Consider the following 21,746-nt stretch of genomic DNA (forward strand, 5'->3'; position numbering starts at 1 on the left):
TTTGCATTGCCAAGCCCACATTCCTGCAGCACCTCTCCCTGGCACACTGAGTGCTTGTGCTCTTGGGAGTCAGACAGCTCTTACCTCAAAAACAGGAACAACTTCAGCAACTCCAGGTTTCACAAGCTGTCACAAAGGCAACTAGAGCCCAACCTTTTAGGGAACATGTTATTACAAGTGCTTCAATATCTTCTGCTGATTTTAAGATGCTGATTTTGTTGAGAAGCCTCTTTTTCTAGCAATCCTGATGCATACTGTTGGTAGAACAATGGCATTTATTTGTCAGGTGATGATTAGACCCTGTCAGGGCTCAGACAGCAGTGCCATATCTCACCACAACATTCAGATTCATGCTCTGTACTGTTGGCATGTGTTAGGTGTGCTGGGACAACAATCAAGGGCTGCACATCCTGAACAAAGGCTGGAGATGGGTACTGAGAAGGGTGGCAGCTTGGGCACACACAAAAACACGATACCAGGTACCTAGGGAACTTTCCAACACATACAGGTCCTAGCACATCCCAGCCTTGTGAAATAAGACGACAGAGGTTGTGAATAGACATCATCTAAATTTCACCTAAATCCTGTTGTGCAGTTGGCATCCATGATCCATTTGGTATTCTCTATAGTCAGTGGCAAATAGGGAGCAGGCTCTAATGGCTTCACAGATGGCTTTTTGGCTAGTAAGAACATTTTTCACATATACTTTGCAAAGCCAGGCCTACCTCTCCCAAGCTCCTCCTCTCACCCTGTTTAAGAAGCTGTACTATTGATCATCTGGGTCCCAAACAGTTCACCTTTGAGGGTTCAGATACTCAGAATTTCACTCATACCAAGGGTCTGTGACTGTCTCCAGTGGCCATGGGCTCCTGACACACGCTTTGTCTTTCCTGGGTGGCATTCCTGGGTGGTCCCAAACAGTTCACCTTTGAGGGTTCAGATACTCAGAATTTCACTCATACCAAGGGTCTGTCTTTCCTGGGTGGCATTCTAAGGGAGTCACAACTGTCTTGACACATCTGGACCATCCATTTCCCCACTGCCCATCAGTCTGTAGCTCTGATTTGCTCACTCCTCCACCACTATACAGAGCTGAGCATCCTCACTGACTCACTGCCAGGGAAAGTCAAAACTTGCTACGGTTTCATCATCCTCATCACACAGCAAGGTCAGGGTTACAGCAGGGAAGTTCCTAGAACTAAAGGGTTTAAATTGTCCTTGAAGTCTGACTCCAAGACTGTGGATTGAGGCACAGATACCCTCTGTTGAAGCAACAGAGTTGACCCAAGCTGCAAGTAGTCAGATCAGGTCTCTGCACCAGGACCTGAGTGCACAAGGAGCCTGTCTTCTGCATGGGACCTCACTCCAAGGGCCTATCCCCAGCTGCTGCCAGCTACTGAGCCCTGGATCTGATGCATGGTTTGTGCGAGCTGGCTGGACAAGTCTTGTTTGAATACACACACAGTCTCTAGGCAACTGGTGAGTTACCCTGCATCTCCTCTATTTAACACTTCATTACAGCCTTCAGTCCCAGTCTATCTTCCATTTTTAGAGGCTATCAGGGAAGGTCACTCCTTTCACCACTGAATGAGGCCCATAAGCAGAGAGTGATGGTTAGAAGCACCAAGAAGACTCCCTTCTCTCCACATGTTCTGTTACTGGAGGGTGTGGGCTGAGAGACTGACAGAGAACCTTTCTGTGGGGGCTGAACAAACCCAGGTCTGAAGTAGCTAATGGCATCATGAAGAGTATTGAAGAATCATGGATGTATTTTAATAGCTGGAGAATGAGATAGATTCTAATTTCCATCTCTTTGCTTTGGCAAATCTTGAATGATGCTGATAGCCAGGCACCAGTGTCTTTGGTGTAACAGTCTGTCTATGATGCATATCGACTGGCTTAGAAACAGAAGAGGTGTTTTAGCCTATCCTATTCCCAGCTAAGGGGGCCTTTGCAGTGCTGACAGCGGGGCTTTCCTTGATCTCATGGGTTCCTGTTGTGGGGAGACAGAGGCAGCACACTGACTGCATCTTTCACATCTTATCATGTGGTGGCTAATGAAAAGTGACACAACAAAAAACACAATTTATATTTCACATTTTTGTATCACAGAAGAAGAGACAGGAATGAACAGTAAATCTACAGTGAATCATAGCTCATTTCCCTAAAACTCAGGAAACCAAAGCATATGCATGTATAAGTGCAGTTATGTACATGCATATTTACACACCTGTACATGCACACACATGACTGTGCACAGATATGGACATATATACAGGTGTATCCAAGTGTCGGGATATCTTCACATGCCTGCAGAGAAGCAAAAGCACTCATCTAGACCCCAGACATCATGCTCATCCCTGACTCACAGATCCTATGAGCAGTGGGAGCTTTTGCATGAGACCATCTTTACATTTACTCTGATACTTCAATGCAGACTGAGCCCCAGCAACTATATACATTTTTGTATCTGTAATATTACCCCATTGCAAGTTCTCCTTCCAGTACTTTTTGAATTGCCAAGAGAATCAGATTTGCCAAGTTGTTTTCAAAGTGTGAGGAACCAAACATTTGCCACATGTTGCAATTAGACACAGAGTGGGGGAGAAACCTACATCTTCTTGCTGGGCATGCTAATGCTTCTAACATTTTCCCAAGACTTTTATCTTGTCACACAACTAAGGCACTGGAGGAGGTTTGGAGCTCTTCCTTCAGTCCCTACTCCCCAGGTCCTAACAGTGGGTCTGTATACTACTTGCTTGGACCATGTGAAAAGGATACTGAACCATGTGTGAGAGTATCATGAAAGGGAGGCAGGAAGTGAGGCTGAATGTGGAAGGGACTGTCATAAGTTACTCTCTTGAAAATTAATTCATACAGAGAGTTTGTTAAATCATGTCAGTAATTTATTTAATTAAGTAAGCAGTCACAAGCAAAACAGTGCTGGGTGGCCGGGGAGTCTTAGCTCCGCCAACGGCGCGCACCTCCTTCACATACAGTCCCCTTTTTATAGTCTGCTAGTTTTGGGATGAGTTGTAATCTCCTGGTGGGTTTTGCGCATATGTGAGTTGCTAGGGGGGTCGTCTGAAGTGCTGTGGTGGTCGTGGAGAGGAAGGCCGTAGTCCTCCTCCGTCTCTTTTTGTCTCCTTGTGAGTGATCACAGGTGTTTGCTTATCTGTTGTGTTGACTCCCTTTGGGATGCTGTCCTGTGAGTGATTACAGGCGCCTGCTTATCTTTTCTTCTTTACCCTTTTGCTTTCAAAGGAATTCCTTCTTGGTGACCTTCGAGCAACTTGTTGCTTACTTCAGCTCTTTATAGTCCTGCAAGATAGCTAAGGCCCTGACACCAGTTCCACAAGGGGTCATATAAGCTTTTGAGCTTACCATAATTTATTTCTCTGTCACCATGTCTCAACACTGGTTGTTGTAAAACCTCCTCCTCCCACTCCACCGGCTTATTCCTCCTTTTAAACAATGAACAAATAGTTACAATTTATTACAGGGACAGGGGTTTTCATGGACATTACATAACACATCTTAACTCCTTACACTGTCCGGCCCCCTGACAAACCCTAGCGTACCCCAAAAACTTCCAAAGACAAAGTTGGTACTAGGAAAAGAGCAAGACTCCCTCTCATTCAGGTAGCTCCCATCCCATGGCATGCTCATCTGTATTGTCCTAAGCCTCCAGCCTTTGCCCACTGTTCCCCAAAAAGGCCTTCCCTTGGGATTCTTCCCTTTCACCTGTCCTCGACTGGATTAGCCTGGGGCCGACAGCACACAAACATGTTGGGCTACCTCCGTTTTCTCTTGCCTCTACAGTCAGGAGGCACAATCACCTTTCCCTTTCTCACATCCTCTTTCTCCTATAATACCGATGAAGCACCTGAGGGGACAGAACAGTCCATCACAAAAACTGCTCCAGGATAGAAGATAAAGAATTCCTTCAATATTGTGGCCTGCTTTCTGCTCTTTCTCTGTCGAACCAGGTGCTCCAAAAAGAAACAGCCCATGCCACGATTTCTGTCTGTAAACCTCCTCACTACAGCCTGTCCTCTCTGCCCACGATCAGACACCAGCTAGAGCGTTCACACCGCACCTTTACTGCCTCGTGAGGAGGAAAGGCGCACTCTGAGCTGCTGCTTCCGCAGCATACATGCCACAGCCCAGCCCCGCGTTTCCATCAGGCACCCAGCTAGCCACCTTCCTCTCCCCCCCTCAACACCGCCCCTAAATCGTGACGTCATCTCTCTGCGAGGCCAGCGTAAGGCCCCCGCCGTGGCCCTTCCGTCGCAGCGGGGTTAGTCACGTTCGTTTGGTGGTCGCTGCGATGTCCTTGTGGCTGGCGAAGCTCCGTCCCGCCGCGGCTGCTGCCGCGCGGGGCCGCCTCGGGAGCGTCGTCCTGCCGGCGGTGAGCGGGGCCCTGTCCCCGCCCCGGGGAGGGGGAGCCGTGCGCCGCCCTGGGCGGGTGGTGCCCCTGGCCGGCCCTGCGCGCCGATGCGCGGCGCCGAGCGCCCCGGCTGGCGCGGCCGTTGCCGTGGTTACCGAGTGGTCGTGCTCTACGTCCCAGCTAGGAGGAGGCCTCATCTAGGAGCACCGCTGCACCACACCCTTGAAAGTCCCTCTTTTCCGCAGCAGCCTAGGGCAACCGCTGGTCTCCCTTTGAGAGGGTGGCAGTAGAGGGTGTCCCTTGTCCGCTGACTGTGCTCATAGCTGCAGCTCTCCTAAAGCTCGTTAGATGCTGAGCGGAGATCCTGGCATCTCTTACAGCAGCATTTTGCTGCTGAATGTGGAGAGGAAAATATTACTGGGAAGTATGAGAGCAGGGACAGATATGGCATGAAAAATACTAGTATGGGCTGTACCATAGAGAGGGAAATTTTGAGTGGGTGAATGCAGCAGGGACCTTAGGAAGGAGATGAGATTTAAGGTAGAAATACAACTAAATATGTGAATCCTGAGAGTGATGACCCAGTGACCTGAGCAGATGAATGTGACTTTTGGAGGTGGAAGTGGGGGATGACAAATAAAAATGAAGAGCTTGTATGAGATCACTGTGTTGCTCTAAATAAGTTTTTTTTCAATTTTTACCAAGGTATGTAGGCAGATTGGCTTCCAGCCATATACCACCTTCAGCTTTTACAGGCTCGGTGGGTATTTCCTTCCACCCTCATGTCCGGGAACTGTGCTAAGCAGCAGTGAGACTGTAACTCTGCAGAGAGACTGGGAGAGGACTTTAATATTAATCTCCATCCACTAAACAAAAAAACAAACAAGAGCCTGCTATAGGATATCCCTTAGGAAATGCAGGGCACCTCATGTGTCTGTGGTCTTTAGTAGGTTTGGAAAATTCTGGCAGAATAATCCTACTGCAGACTTCAAACACACTGAAAATTGATTCACTATTTCTGGCTTCTCAATCTTGCATTTCAGAAGTAGCCTCTCAGCCTAAGGACTGCTTTGATTGTTGAGCTGAAATGACAGAGTTAACTTTACTGCATTAAAATTATATGTATTTATACAAAATGCATTTAATTTACATGTATCTGTACAAAATGCCTGAAAGCTATTCTTTGAGCATATTTAATTCAGTTAAGAGTGTTAAAATCTGTTAATCTTATTGCTGTTTTTTCTTCCAGGCCAGAATTCATGTGAGTCCTAACCAGAATTTGCAGTATGGTTGGCTGGCTTATGTGTTGGGAGACAGAGCTACTAAAAAGTTCAGTGAATACAGCAAAGTTTTTACAGTGGAGGGCAACCTATCTTCTGGGAAGGGCAAGCTTGCACAACAACTAGCAGAAAAATTAGGTATGTCTTATTGTTTCTATTTCTGTAATGTTTCATAGAATAATAGTGTAATTGTCATTCTTGTGTAAAGAAAGTTAGTTCACCAAACCAGCAGGTCTTGACTAGCAAAGTATTAGTTCAATCATGCCACTTTAATGTGGAGGGTTTATAGATAAGGGGAGACTAAAATGTTGGTGAGGCTTGAGATTTCTAGACAAGGTGCTTCTCAGATCTGCAGGATACATATGTAGGTATCATTCATTGTGGATGAAATTTTAGTTTTAATGAACTCATTTTTTTCACTGAGCTCCTAGATCTGCTGAAGTTATTGAGCACCTTGAGAGATTTTTAGGTAGGGTTTTCTATACTAATCTTTTCATACTATAAAAGGAAGTAGAGGATGGGTTGCAGAAAAATTCTGCTTAGAGCAGTAGCTTAGCTCTCATTGTAAAGGTAGAAGGTAATACTTTTGATTAGGTTTTGTCCACCTTGTGTCTTGATTGACAAAGTCACAAGGTGGACGAAACCTAACGTATGTGCTGCTATCAAGTGTTGTTTAGATTAGAGCTATTTATTTAAATAAATTGAATAGGAAACATTTATTATAAACAAACAAAACTTATTATCTTACCATATTTCTTTTTTGTCAGGAATGAAGTATTTCCCAGAAGCAGATATCCATTACCTAGACAGAACCACAGGAGATAAAACGCTGCTGGATGAGAAATTTAATGGTTTTTGTAGCCTAGAGAAATTTTACAATGATCCCAAATGTTCTGATGGAAACTCTTACCGACTACAGGCTTGGCTATTTGGTAACCGTGTCTTACAGTATGCTGATGCATTGGAGCATCTGCTGAGCACAGGTTAGATTTCACAGAAAATAAATTTCATTTCTAAATTAACTTGTGAATATGAGTTCTGTCTTTGAAATACGTAAGTTGGTCTTAAGTGTTTGCTAGGGTTTTTTTTAAGTTTTTTTTTTTTTTTTTAGATTTTTTTTTTCCTTTAGTAAGGGAGTATAGGTTTGCAGTCCTATTCGAACAATATCTTGTTTCTTTTTCTGTTTTGACAGTATCTTGTATCATCCTAAGCTAAGGAAATAAAAAATCGTTACAAGTTTCATTAGTTTTAATTGGGCGATCTCTGATTATATACAAAAAACTGTCTTAAACATATTGAGACATAGCTCTTCTTTAAAGCTTTTTATGCTGAGCTAGTGTAACTCAGCCCTTAATGTGAAAGAACTGAAATCCAGGTATACATGACCCACTGCATTTGTCTTGAAAAGGGACTGTCCAAGTAAGACTAGATAATCTCTCAGATCTCCTTCACATTCAAAACCTGTGAAGAGTCAGATAAATGTGTAATGCCCAGTCATGCAAACATGAATAAATGTGTGATCTGAAAGTTGAATCAAATAATTTCTGGTTCATATAAATTACCAAAAATACTAGTCTTGTACTGAGGTATAAAGCAGAACAAAAGAAATACAATATAACAAGCTTCTATTTTACTGAAAAATAAAAATGAATATCTTGAAAGAGCCTCAATTTGCTTAAACTGTCAGTTCTACAGCCTTTTTTAGACTCTCTGTAGGCTTTTTTCCTGACAGCAGCTTTTTTAGTCCTTTTGACTTCATTAAACACTATTCTGTGATGGTATTGTTATAATATCTTAGTATCTTAATTAAGATGAGAGAAGCTTCTAAACATCACCACGGATTTCCCTATTGCTTATGCTTTAATATCTGGTTTCAAAAAAAGATGAGAATATGAGAACGTGTTTCAAACAACAATGAAAACGAATTGCTTCAATATAGCTTAGCTACTATTAAAATAGGCACAGTAAGAGAATATATGGATTAGGCTGGCATGTTCCGCTTTAAAATCACTACATTTGTGCAAACAGAAAGCACTTATTATTTTGTCTTATTTAAAATTTCTTAGAGAAGCATTCAGAAGACTGACTGTAAGAGCAGTACTGTCTTTGATCTTAAATGTTGTCACAAACAATCTTTTTGAGTTTTTCTTGACTGGAACCTACTTTCAATTGCAGGACAAGGTGTGGTGCTGGAGCGCTCTCCCTACAGCGATTTTGTGTTTTTGGATGCAATGTTTAAACAAGGCTACATCCACAAACGATGTGAGTTACCTGCGAGTGAAGGTTATTTTGCCGTAATCTCAGCCTGCATTGTAATAGTTTAGTATTTAAAAGAAAAACAAAAAAAGCCTGCTGGAAAGACTTATTTAAATGTTCAGGGTTGTTGATAAGGAGCTTAGCATCCTGATGTTTCATGCATCAAGGACTGAATTCAAGCAATTGGACTTTACAGTTTTTCTTGAAGGCTTCTGTTCTGCTTGTGTGTTAAAGATGATGTATTCAGTATGTTGGCTATTTGTGTCCAGTCAGCCAGAACTCCTGCAGTTCCCTGTAAATATGAGTGAATATGCTTATGAAGATCATATGTTCTTCAGGCAGACCTTTATCTTGCAGCATTAGGTGAGAGGTAGATCGTGCATTTGACCCATTTCCCATAAACAGCCAGCTTCTTTTTGAATCTCAAAGTCTTAATAGTCAAATTGTATTTTTTTTTAAAAAAGATTATTCACTCATGTCTCCTAATGCGCAAGATTCTTTTTAAACTCTTTCATTTTATGTAGTTTTTTTTGAAAAGGAAGGTTGGCCTAATTGAGTGATACTGCTAGGTTGTTTTGTTCTTTTTTGTCTATTAAACTATTTTTACAGAGGTGGATGCTGAGGAACATCTAATAAGAATGGATCTTATTAGAAGAACCAGCAAATCTAATGGTAGATAAGCAGGCAGAAGTTGCAATTTTAGAGAACTGGGAATAAAGTATAGAGATTATATGAAAAGGAATAAAAAGACACTGTTGAAGCACACAGGAATAGGGTTAGAAAAACTGAAGCCCACCTGGAGTTGAATCTGTGAAGGGCAACAAGAATGGCTTCTATAGGTATATCAGCAGCAAAAGGGAAATTGGGCAAATAGGGAAAATGTGGGTCTGCTTTTGAATGTGTTACAGGACTTGGTGATGGGGAGCAAAAAAAAGGCCAAGATATTGAATGCCTTTGTTTTTTTCTGGGAAGATTTGCCTTCGGGAATCTCAGTCCCTGAAACCAGTGGGAAGGTCTGGAACAGTGAAAATGGTGAAAACTCCTCAGTAGAAGATGTTTAAGTTAGGGAACTTTAAATAAGTCAGATGCACACAAATCTGTGAGACCTGATGAGATGAATCAGGAGATGTGGGATTGCAGAGAGATACCACTGGAAGGGCACTCCCAATCTTTGAAAGATCATGGTGGACATGAGAGGCTCCTGAGGGCTGGAAGAATGTGAATGTCACTTCTGTTTTTAAGAAGGGTAAGGAGGAGGATCCAGGGGAACTACAGGCTAATCAGCTTCACCTCGATTCCTGGAAAGGTGGTAGAGCAAATCCTCTTCGAAGTCATTTCCAAACTTACAAAGGAAAAGAAGGTGATTGGAAATAGCTGTCACAGATTTATGATGGGAAAACTATACTTAACCAATCTGCTAGTCGTGGAGGATGAGGGGAGAGTGGTGGATGTTGTCTATCTTGACTTTAACAAGGCTTTTGACAGCATTTTTCATAACATCCTTATTAGCAAAATGATGAAGACTTGATAAGTAGAAGGTGATGTGGATTGAAAACTGGCTGAACTGCTGGGCTCAAAGGGCATGTGGTAGTGAGAAGTTTAAATGGAGACCAATCAGGTTGAAGAATTGGGCAGGCAAGAACTCCAGGAAGTTCAACAAAAAGATGTGCAAAGTCCTGCCCATAGGGAGGAAATCCCCATGTGTGAGTACAGATTAGAAAGCAGCTTTGCAGAGGAGGACCAGGGGTCTTGGACAGCAAGTTGAACATAAGCCAGTAATGCACCCTTGCATGAAAGACCGATAGCCTCCTATGTTTCATGAAGTAAAGTGTCACCAGTAGACTGAGGAAGGTGATCCTCTCTGTTCAGCGCTTCGGAGGTGACGTGGAATGCTGAGTACGGTTCTGAGCTTCCCTGTGCAAGAAAGATATGGACTGACTGGAGCAAGTCCAGCATAGGGCTGCGAAAGCATACTGGACTGGGGTACCTCTCACATGAGAAGAGACAGAGAGAGCTGTGATTATTTAGGGTTAAGCAGAGAAAGCTCTGGAGAGATCTTATCAATACTTGAAAATACCTGATGGGAGGGAGTGGAGAAGATGGAACCGAACTCCTCTCAGTGGCGCCTGGTGAGAAGGATGAAGGGCAAAGTGTACGAAGTAAAATACAGGAAATTCCACTTAAACGTAGGAAAAAAAGGGTTTTTACTGTGAAGGTGATCAAACACTAGCACAGTTTGGCTAGAGAGACTGTGGAATGTCTGTCCTTGAAGACTTTTAGAACATGACTAGACACAATCCTGAGCAATGTACTCTAAGCAGGGTGGTTGAACTAGACAATTTCCAGAAATTGTCCAGAATTGCTTCCAACTTCAGCAATTCTGTGATTCTAGGTTGTAGACTCTACAATTCTTGAGTAGTTCAATATTACTGTGTTGGTGTGTCTTGGGCAGACTTGTTGAGTCTTTGTTACTTGGCTAGAAATGGAGTAATTACCTACTATGTAATGTAGGTATGTAGGAGACCAGCTGCAGCCAAGCCTTACAAATGTCAAGCTGTGCAAAGGTTTGAAAAAAGTCTGTAGAAGTAGCTGTAAAACCAACTCTTCAGTTTTCCCCAGAGTAAGTTCTTACTGAAATTATTCTTTCTATCTGTTCTTGGCAAACTTAGGGTTTTGGCTACTCCTATCGTGAAGATAGTTGTTTCTCAGACTACCTTGTGTTTCTGGTGTCGTGTTTGATTTGATTTAGATTTAGGCAGTTTATATATGTGTTTCTAACACTAGCTGTAAGTTGCAACTTCCTTGTTGAATGAATTTTTGAGAGTTGATGTTAATGAACTATGTCTTACTGACTTGTGTTAGTAAGGCAAAAAAGGCCCAGCAACCTATGATTCTGTAGCTGGCAGAATCATTTGTGTGCATTTGTTCTTTAATATAAAATTCAGTTAACAAATTAACAATTGCACTGGAATCCTGAAATGGCAAACACTTTGATAAAGAAACAGCTGACCACTTCTTGTGGGGTGCCAAGTACAGTAGATTTTAACTTTTTCATCAAAGTATTTAAATTTGAAAGCCTAGCACTACAGTTTTAGGTCAAGCAATGAACCTTATTGAGGAATGTTTTCATTTGAGCTAGGTTACCTAGTTATAGAAGGGAACCTATCTATTCATAAATGTTAAAAAGATGCTTCCATTGAGTCAGAGTGTGTTCTTAATTATCAAACTATTAATCAAAGGATGCTTTAAGCTGCTGATGTGTTGAAAGAATCCAGTGGTGAAATCCTGTGGTTGCTGTACGCTGTTCCTGGTGGTAGAGCATAAAGCTATTGAGAGACAGTAGTATAGAGTACGCCTCCAAGATAGCTGGAGGGGAACAGTGTACTTGATTGCTGACTTCTTTTATAATATTTGCTTTCCTCCAGAATGATTTTGTGTATGCATCAGGGGACAAGGTAAATGTATGCCTTACCCTTGAATTCTGCCTCCTGTGGTGGGAAATAGAGTACTTCTTGAAAAGCATCCTGTTAGTCTTCCTGAACAACGTGATGTTTTCCAGCATGCTTTTTTGCCACACTCTCACCTTCACTTTGCTCGTACAGTACAGATTTCCTTCGCTCCCTTCCCTCTCTTCCCCCCCCCCCTTTTTTTTATGAGACTATGCCTAATGGAAGGCAGCGGCAGCCATTGATCACGTCAGGTAAACTATGTGTTGCAGCTGTCTGACTTTTATGAGAAGCTGTACAGGGTGGGGAAAACCTATGTTTCTCCAAACTTAAGTCAGAAATTTCCATCTGGTATAACTAGTTTGTTAAATATTACTACATTTTAGTGCTTGTAGTTTCTTGTTTTAATTATATAGAATTTTAGTTTTTATTTCTGGAAGATGGCTTGGCCTGAAAACTTGTTGAATCCTACTTGAGGAAAAGCCTACTTAATATATCAACAAAGAAGAGGAGATTACAAATACTTTCGTGGGGGGAATGATTTATTTAGGAGTAGAATATACTTAGTAAATACAGAAAGAACACTCAAGAAGTGGTTGCAGATTGATTACTGGATAATTTGTAATTTTAATGCCGTTATAGTTCTTGTTCCTTATTTGGAATATGGGTATGTGTTCAGCTGTGCTGCTCTTAGGTCTGTGGTGTTTTTTTTTTTTTCTTTTTTTGTTAATCCAGGTCTTGATCACTACAAGGAGATCAAAGAGATAAGCATCAGTGAATTTCTACCACCTCACTTGGTCATTTATGTAGATGTCCCTGTCTCAGAGGTACAGAAGAGGATTCAAGAGAAAGGAGAGGTAATTCTATCTCTTACCACTGTTACTGTCCACTAATATCTGTCATAATCAGGCCCTTATGCATGAATTCCATAGGATTTGCTGCAGAATTCTACTTCTGAAAAGCTTCTGGTCCTCTTCAGTTATTAGACTATGTGTCAATGATGACTGTGTGATTATTCTGGTACATTAGTTTTTTAAAAAATCGAACCTTTGACCACTTCAGCATGCTTTTACTTCTGCTGTGAGAAACTCTGTAAAATGCGTGTGCTCTTAAAAATCGGCCCTTATAGTTGTCACGCCAGAAGTCACATCCAGACAACATGCTTCTTTCAACATGCTCTATGATTCTCAGTGCTTCGTGAGAGCCATCAGCTGCAGTTGGCTACCTCTGCCTCCAAATTCCCCAGTTAATTGGTTTTTCAGACCTGTTGAACTGTTGACATTAATGTGTGGGTCACTGTGAGAATGGATGGCCGGCAAATTCAGTTAGTTGTATGAAATTTACTGCTTGATGCTTTCATATTACCTCTGTAAAACTGTCAAATTTAAAGCTATTTTTTATAGGTTTTCCATCAGATATAAAATCCAAGGAGCTTTCAGTTAATGTGGTATAAAATTAATAAGAAATGCAGTTTACTGGTTTGTCACTAATACAAACTCAATCTTGTCTAAGGTCAGAGTATGTAAATCTACCTATTGTTAATTTTTGACAGTTGAGGGACATCTGCTTTTTATTTCAAAATCCTTTGAGACTGACATAACTTCTCTCTTCGGACTGTCTTTTTCTTAAGACATAGTATTGAATGGAGAATACTGTTAAAAAGAAGAGAAAATTAACTTTAGTTCTGTAGCATTATGACTTAAAAATACCTATGACATTATTTCAGCATGCTTGATTACTGAATGAGTTTTGAATCAGAAAAGCTGTAGAGTGTTTTTGCATAGTAACTTATCAAAATAATGATTAAAGTTTGGAGTTTTTTCTTCTCCCTCCTAAGATATTTGGACATGTGCTTGTAACTATTCTCAGATGGGTTATGAGAATCAAATGATGTTTACCTTGTATGTTGTTCAAAGGCAATGGAAGTTGCAGTCAAGTGAAGAATTTAACTGTGGAAAACCTGGTATATGAAATGAAAGTTTTGATTTATTGGAAAAAAATTTCTTTTATGCCTTAAATGGTTGGCTACATCTGCTTCTTAAAGCATATCTGTATATAGTAATGTGCCAGAATGAGCTAGTAGCATTTGATTTTGACATTTTGTTTCATTTAAGAGTGAAGCTGATCATTGCCAAAGGGGAGTGACTTAAAACAGTAAATGGAAGGTTGCATTTGCTGCTTTGTGATCTCTGTGGCCTGAGTTGCTTTGTCTGTTCTTCAAGTGACTCTGTCCTTCTGCCCTTGAGCAGTTTAGGCAATGACTGAATATGCCTCTACCCTTTAAAAAAACAAGATATTCTTATATCGGAAAACTATAGATTTTTTTTTTTTAATTTAAGCAACTTGTGTTACAGAATTAGAAGCTTCTTAATGTATTTTGAGAACCCACGAATTCTTTGCCCTCATGGGCGTAAAGATTAGTTGCGTTCCTGAGACCTCATGTTCTGGTAGAAATTGTTGATGTAACGGAACTTCTTGAAACAGTGGCATTGCTGAATATTGTAGTACTTGTTTGGGAATGGTGTTTTGGGGAACTCAGTGTGCCCAAGTGGATGGAGGGTTTGTGACTAGTATTCAGTGTGCAGTTATCCCAGCGCACTGGAAAGACGGAAGACCCCTAATGGGCCCAAGTTGCTGAGAAGCAGATCCTTCCAACATAATGGACATCTCAGATGGTCATTCAAAGCCAGCTAATGGGGAAGGGAGAATGTCTGTCTCCTTCAGGGCATCAGAGAATGTAACATAATTTTATGATTGAAAAGAAGGAAGAAAAAGCTCATGTGCCATGGTAGATGAGAGAAATTCCAGGCATTTTGCAAATGTGGTGTTTAAGTACACTGAATGATAGGTGCAGGTGGTGGTGATCTGTTTAACAGTAGGTATGATACCTGCTTGAATTCGTTGGAGTGGATGGTTGCCAATGCACTTCTGTGGAACTGGAGATACAGATAGAAGTTGGCCCCCTTGCTGAAAAAGGAGACTTGGACAATCCTTTACCTTTTTATGACTGATTCTACATCTTCAATGTTGAGGTGTCAAAGATTAATCAGTCCTTACAAAGTTAATTTTTGAAGGCTTTTTTTACATAGTACTTTTAACTTACTTGAACTCAGGAAAAATGAGGTGATTCGTGTAACAGATTGAAATAAATAGGTGGGTGTTTTTTTGCTTTGCTTCTACATTCTTTTATTGAACCTGCTTTTCCTTTTCTTTCTAGATTCTATTAAAGATCTTGAGGTAATAGGTGTGGGATAAAACAGTGATTTCAGGAGCTGTAACTCATTCCTTGGGGTTCTGTAGGTATTTAGTGCCATGTAAGAAATTCTGAACAGTCAAAATGTCTTAATTCTTTAAGCCTTCGTTAATGCGTATGTGATTCGGTGGATGTTTGGCTTCTAGTGTAAGAGTAAGTTCTTGACAGATGGTGTAGCAGCAGCTTCTACGTAAACTCTCTGAAATCTGCATTTGTGGGAAAAGAAAGAAAACAAACTGTGTTCTTCTGTTTATTTTTAGCCATATGAGAAAAAGGTATCTGCTGCTTATCTCCAGAACATTGAAGATGCTTACAAGAAAACTTTCATACCGCAGATCAGGTTAGCAAACTAAACTGTGTTATCCAATGAGTAAACACATTTCTGAGTAAAAATGCATGCAAATCCTGAAATTTCTGCAAATGCAAGTGAAAAAAACTATGTCATATGAGAAATCCTCTTTGTCCTGTGTGGTACGATGTTATGTTCTAATGACAGACTGTTGCATTCATAGCATAATATCCATGTATTATTAGCTACGTGTGTGCTTATTTTTTGCATCTGAGAAGCCCAGTGCTACCTTTACAATACTGGAAGATTAAAAATGTAGTCTTTGTAGGTTTGACTGCTTAGATTACTATTTTTTTGGACTCTCTTGAGATTCAAAGCAAGAGAAGAGCTGTAGAAAAGTAAAATAATTAGATTTCATTAATTGACTCATCTAATATATTGCAGAGGTAATGAGCCATGACCTGCAGTACATTTCCTCATCCTGTTTTTCTCAGGGCATTACAATTAGTCATGGAGTCAGAGCAGGGTAACATAAATTTGTTTATAGTTAAAAGGACACATCAGCAATAAAGCAAGGAATCAGATCTGTTACTGCTTACAGTTATCCTCTTTACTCTGCACAAACAAGTACTGTCTATCTCCCTCTTATGATAGCACACTGTATGTGGTTGGTGTTAACGCATTTGCTGCTCTTTCTTTTAGCTAGAAAGAGTGGATGGAGTGCTTCCTTGGAACTATGTATAGAGTGCCATAGTTATAGCTGTGCATTTGCATTCGCATGACTTGAGGAGAGTGTGATGCAATGTAAGGTTATTTTAGGCTTTTTTTGAGAATCTGATCACTTGCAATTTTTCTCTTTTTAAAAATTCTTTTTACCTGTCATAGCTTTGGTTAGCCTCTTGATATGAAGGGACAGGAGAAAGAGGTTTTGAGATAAGAGCTTTTTGTTTCCTTTTCTAGTTCTGTTTCTCTCCCACATGAGGCAGACACCTGACAGCCTTCCATGTTTGTAAAAGGTTTGGTGGGCTTGTCAGTGCTATTAAATAAACCCCACCTGCTGTCTGCTTTGACAGACTAAAGGTGCTTTTTTTCTAGGCTCTCCTGGCATTCCCTAGCTAGGAAGTGAGAATGTGGGAACTGTAAACTTGAGATTTGGAGATTCTTCTAGATTGTCGGCGGTTCCAATTCTTAGCTCTGTCAAAAATCAGATTATTTTAAAATTTAAAAGCATATGAACATAAGCGATCTGGTGTCTTGTAAATAGATAACACTCTGGAAGGGCAACACTTAAAACGTCACAGACCCAGGCCTGCTTTACAACAAAGTTTTTGGTCATACAAAATTTTAGTTTGTCTGTGAAGTTGACTGTAGCCTGCTTGTATCCCCTCATTTTCTTGCTCCAGCACCCGAGATAAATCAGTGTAATTGTTGGCAGTTGAACTGACTTAACTTCATATTGAGGCTGTCAGTCACACAGGGCACAAGTTCGTGTGGTGTATGGTCAGCTGCCTCTGAGCACGTCCCCGACAGATTAGCAACTAACACACAGCTGTCAGAGGAAAGAGGAGCGAAGAATTGAGTTGGAGGGTTGGAAACCATCCCCCTGAGGGCAGAACTGTTTTGAATTTACTAGTGAGGAGAAAAATGCTGCTTATCCTTTGAATCAAATCCAGTCTACTGTATTGTTTAGGGAGGCTAAATCCTAGACTGGCTGGTCCTGCTGTGATTTCAACTCTTTCCTCCTTTGGCTGTCCATGATCATTACACTTGTTAAGCAAACACCCTCTGGTTGTCAGTGTATGGGTTTACAATAGCTTGTCAGATCAATCTTTGTGCTCAAGTCTGAAGAGAGGACTTCTCTATCCCCATTATATAGAAAAGTTTTAAATGTGTGAAACTTCTGCTTTGCACATCTCTGGACCTCACTGATAGCTTGCATATTGGATGAATATGCAGAAGCTCCTATTGCCTTTAACTGTTTGTTTGCTGGCTTGCAGAATGAGACAGTAAACTATTTTGTGCCTTGCTGTCAGTCTCTGAACAGACAAGGAGGTATTTGATTCCTTAGCTCCTTAGGACAGCTAAAAATCAGATCCAGATAGGCTAAGCAGAATTTTATTTAGACTTTTGAGCAAATTCCTGCCTGTACACTTTCCATGTTTAAGCTCACATTTGCTTTTCCTCTGTCACCTTTCTTGAAAATGTCTTGAAACACAGTAGGAAAATTAGTAGAATTCTTATTCTGTGGTTCCATTTAACAGAAGCAGCCTGGCACTGCCTTAAGTGGAGTGTCCTGTATAATGTGGTTAGCTCCTTTAAAATTGATGCTTCCTTCTAGTCTGACACGTTTGTGAATGCCTTTTAATGTCTTTTTTGATACTGATTTGTGAGGCTGGTGCTGGGGCAGATACTACTTAGTGATTTTGAACAGACAGCTTTTGTCTTTCATTGGGTTTTCTTTTCCGGGCCTGAAGCCTAAGATTAGCAATGTTGCTTCTATGGAGCAGCTGTTTTCTCTTAATGAAAGCCCTAATAATCTGCAGAGTATCAAGTGACTTGATCTGCACTGTTAATGCAATTACCAGTATAAAGCTCCATATTTGGTCAGGTCTGGCCTCTTGTTCTGATTAAGGACGGTTGAAATTGAAGATGTGAGTATACATGCTGTACTGTCACAACAGCTCCCTTTAAAAGGATGCCATTTATTTTCTTCTGTTCTGTGACTGTGAAGAGTTGTATGAGTCTGCTTTTTTTTTTTTTTTTTTTTTTCCCTCACCAGTTAAGGACAAACTCTTTAAATGGTACTGTCATTATGAGCACTATTTGAACTGCAGACTATCAAACCAGCTGCTTCTCACTGACTCTGTAAAAACTTAGGGGGTTCACAGGAACAAAAGGTACTCTTGTTTCTTCCCCTCCCCTCCCAGAGCTGGGAGTTAGCTCAGGCCTAGTAAAAAAAATGATAAATGAATTTATTATTTTCTTTAAAATAACTCATGAGTATTAATGTACTTGCTATAAAATTGAAAGTCTACTGAAGTTTTGGTTATGACTGGTTAAAGATTTCACTTGGCTTCAGATAGATTGAAAAATTGTAATTGAGGCAAGTATACACAAGTGAAATGGAAACAAATTCATAGATGGGACTTTTGGGGAACTGAAACTAGCCATTTGTTCTTTAAAAACAATTTTGTATCAGGAAAGAAACAACTTACAGCTCTAACAGGAGTTCTATTGTATGAACTCCATAAAAATTCTGAATAAATATTCTAAAATTTTTGAATATTCCTACTATTGTGTCTTTGAACTCCATTTCTGCTTCATTCTGGAGCAGTGGAGGGAGGATAGGCCTCGCAGGTGCATCTTGCGAATTAAAAAAATGTTTCTCTTTGCAGTGAGACCAGTGAAGTTCTGCAGTACACTGCAAGTGAGGTAGAGGATGTGGAGAAGGTAAGAGTTTGCAGCACGTATTGGTTATAAAACTGCCTTTACATATGAAAAGATCTATTGTCTTTTCTGGATAATGAATGTGGCAAATTTCAAAGTTGTTCCTTAATGTTAACAGTATGGCAAAATTGACTCAACTTTTTTTTTTATTATTATTTATTTATTTTTTTTAAGTTCCAAGAGCAAAAGGTAAAGTGAACGCCAATCTATTTTTTGTCCTGCTAGATAACTGCTTTAGGTATCTACTGTTTTACTACAATGTCAATGATGTAAGCTGGATCTACACTACAAAATTTTGATGAGTGATTGTAGGTTTATTAGTCAGCAGAATGGAAATCTCTCTCCTCCCCACACCTTTCCCTTTGCTAAATTTTCTGGGTATCTGAGTAAGCAGAGCCTACTACAGACTGTGTGATCATCACTGGTAAAAGAGTCTTTGCGCTAATGTAACTTATTCCAGGAGTTTCCAAATTTGATTTGTTTTTCCAAGCAAATAGCGTGAGGGAGATGAAAACAGCATCTCCTCAGTCTCTACTGAGCTGTGCAGTGTTTGGCTGTTCAGTTGTTTTCTTATTTGAAGTGGCTGGTGGGAAGGACATGGCTCTACATAGCTCAGTTTGGCAATTAATGGCATAATCTAAGAGGTAAGTCACCCCCACTGTTCAGCTGAGACTCTTTTTACCAGTGTAAGATCTATCTTTGTTGGCTTTTGCCAGTATGCAGCTTTCTGCGATATAGGTGAAGTACACGAGTTCCTATGCAGTAAAAAAACTGTTACCTTCTAAAAGATGATCATTATTTGGTTATCACGAACAACTTGATAACTAAAGCTGCTCTCAGCTTTATAACCTGGGTTATTCGTCTGTATTGATTAGTATGTGGTATCTGAACTGCAATTCTTTTTCTCCAAACAGTTCGGTCAGACAAGCTAGTCCTGGACCAGGCCAGATAAATTGGCATCTCATTGCCAGAAATAAACCATCTAGTATAGATAATAAACCACCTGGTATATGACAGGAATAGCCCTAGATGATTACTTACTCCTACTTAAGAGTGTTATTTCCAGTGTAGATGTAACTTATTTTGTCAGACATACTTGTTTTTGGAAGGTTACTAGTGGGATAATTGAAGCGTTTTGCTTCCTGGTAGTTAACATTTCTCTGTAGTTGTTGTCTGCTGCCCAGATATAATTCTGAACAAGTTTGTGGAGTCTGTTCCAGTTCTAGGGGTGAAAGTTGCACAATGAATCCCTCAAAGCTCTTTTGAATTCTGTAGTGGCAATAAGGGTGTCAGCTGTGCTGAAAATATCCTTTTCTGATATGGTTTACTAATTTCAATGCTTTCATCCTCTGTGTTTCTTGTTTAAAACTTCTGATATGTCACTCTGAGGTCGATTTAATGCTTTCTTTCCTTGTGTCTGTTACAGCAGGAAAAGAATGAGAATCTGGCTGTATTGCTTTCTGTTTGAGGAAATAGGCCCACACCTTCGTGTATTAGTAGATGACTCATTCCTGAATAAGCTGGAAAGAGAAGTGTCAGGGTGATGGCTTTATTTGAGATAGAAAACTTACTATTTTGGAGAAGGGGAGAAAGGGGAAGCTGTTAATACAGCACTGGTGTGCACTCTCAGTCTAAAGTTCACACATTTGCAGCCTCAGTGAGAATGCTGCTCTCCAGTGAGAAGCATCCTCTGTGAAGAGTAAAGATTAGCATCCCAGGCATTAAAAAAAAAGGGGGGGGGGGGAGAAGCTGAAATGAACTGAAAAAAAAGATTAGAGTATGGATGAGATTATTTAGTAATTATATTTAGCTTTTCAGGACATCATAAAAGAAAGGAAGCAAAATTTGAGAGCCATAATGTTTTTAAGTGACTAGCCACAGGTGCTCGATAAAGGAAATGGAAGAGAAAGAATTCGTGTGACTGGTTGTTTATCTGCTTGTTTTCTCCCCCTCTTTCTCTCTGAGCACATCTGAAGTAGCCAGAATAAAGCCATTTGTTTCCTCTCTGGATTTTGTAGTAAAATGCATTGCTGGTGATTTTTATTTTAATCCTGTAAATCAGTTTTTAAAGTCAACCTAAATCTCTTATTGTTCAAGTAGAGAGTCCACCAAGCTCAGCAATCTCACATCATCACTGAACATAAGCAGAGTACAGACTGATGACCTTCTTAATTTGTTTAATTTGTTTGGACAAATCTGGACTACTGAAAGGATTTATTACGCATTGCAAGATGATCTCACATTTTCATTACTGATTTCAGTTCTAAAAACTAGTAGTCGTTCCATTTGAAAAAATGTAAACCATTTTTTTCATCCATGAAGATGAAGCCCATAGAGTATAGATAAGCTTTGTGCCTCCCTTGTCAGTGCAGAAGTGGAAGGCTTCAGAAGCATCCTGCATAAATTATTCCATTGCAGATGCTATATACAGGTTAAGCTCCTTCCTGCTAGTTGTAGTCTGAGTTCCTTAGAACTGTATCCTGAGTTGTTCCATGTGTCTGTCTCTTGCTTAAAGAAGAAACCTATGAAGAGGAGACTGGGGAAAATTCAACTCTCTAGAGTACCCACACCTCAGATGTGGTGTCCTTCTCCTCATAAATTACATGAACAAAAACAGTGTTGTCATCCCCTGCTCCCATCTTCCCACACATAGTTCTTCCATCAACAGAACTTGCCAGTTGCCCACAAAATAAGCTTATGTTTTGCACATTGTTTTGTATTGACTTAGTTGCAAAGATTATTGAAGAGTCTAATGATTGAAAATTATTTTTTTTCCAAATCCTAACATGCTCTCCAGTATATTAAAAACTGATCTGTCCTGGACATTAGTGTATGTTGTGCTACTTGGTTAGGTTTACATCATTAATTTGCTGCTAATAACTGGGAGGTGCCAGGGCGTTCATTATGAAATAAGAAGCTACTGTCCTACCCTTGTAGGAAGCTAATACCATTGTTAAAAGCTGCTGGAAAATATGTCTCCTGATACGATAATAAGAGTGTGCAAAACTAATTTGGATACTGAATTTTCCTCCCCTCAGCATGTTCTGAACTCCATTTTTAGAAACTTTATTATAATACCTGTTGTCAGGGGGGGACATATCTAATAGGAAGTTGAATGTTTGGTATTTAAATTAAGAATAAGAAATACTTCAATTATCTTACCTTTCATTTTTCTTTCTCTTTACATCTTTGAATGAATGTAGTGGTATTTTACGATGTTCAGATGCAGGTAATACAAGTTGGTGTTTGAGCTAGTTTATTAAATATGACATGATTTGTGATGGGACTTGTCATGCAAGCTCAAGAACACCTCCCTGCCTCAGAGAACCAATATTGCAATTGCAGCAAACACAAATATTCTTTGACTATTGTTGAGCTCTTACTG

General features: G+C 40.2%; 1 protein-coding gene across 1 annotated transcript in view; it reads left to right on the forward strand.

Moving 5' to 3' along the window:
* Window positions 1-4,272: 4,272 nt before the first annotated feature.
* Window positions 4,273-21,746, forward strand: part of NDUFA10 (NADH:ubiquinone oxidoreductase subunit A10) — a 43,204-nt gene continuing 25,730 nt past the window's right edge. The window contains exons 1-7 of the mRNA XM_062578548.1: window positions 4,273-4,411; window positions 5,640-5,808; window positions 6,438-6,653; window positions 7,846-7,932; window positions 12,108-12,229; window positions 14,886-14,965; window positions 18,310-18,364. Coding sequence (XP_062434532.1) covers window positions 4,331-4,411; window positions 5,640-5,808; window positions 6,438-6,653; window positions 7,846-7,932; window positions 12,108-12,229; window positions 14,886-14,965; window positions 18,310-18,364 — 810 coding nt within the window. The 5' untranslated portion in view covers window positions 4,273-4,330. The remainder of the gene's footprint in view (window positions 4,412-5,639; window positions 5,809-6,437; window positions 6,654-7,845; window positions 7,933-12,107; window positions 12,230-14,885; window positions 14,966-18,309; window positions 18,365-21,746) is intronic.

This window comes from Rhea pennata, chromosome 6 (genome assembly GCF_028389875.1).
Source record: "Rhea pennata isolate bPtePen1 chromosome 6, bPtePen1.pri, whole genome shotgun sequence".
NCBI classification, from domain to species: domain Eukaryota; kingdom Metazoa; phylum Chordata; class Aves; order Rheiformes; family Rheidae; genus Rhea; species Rhea pennata.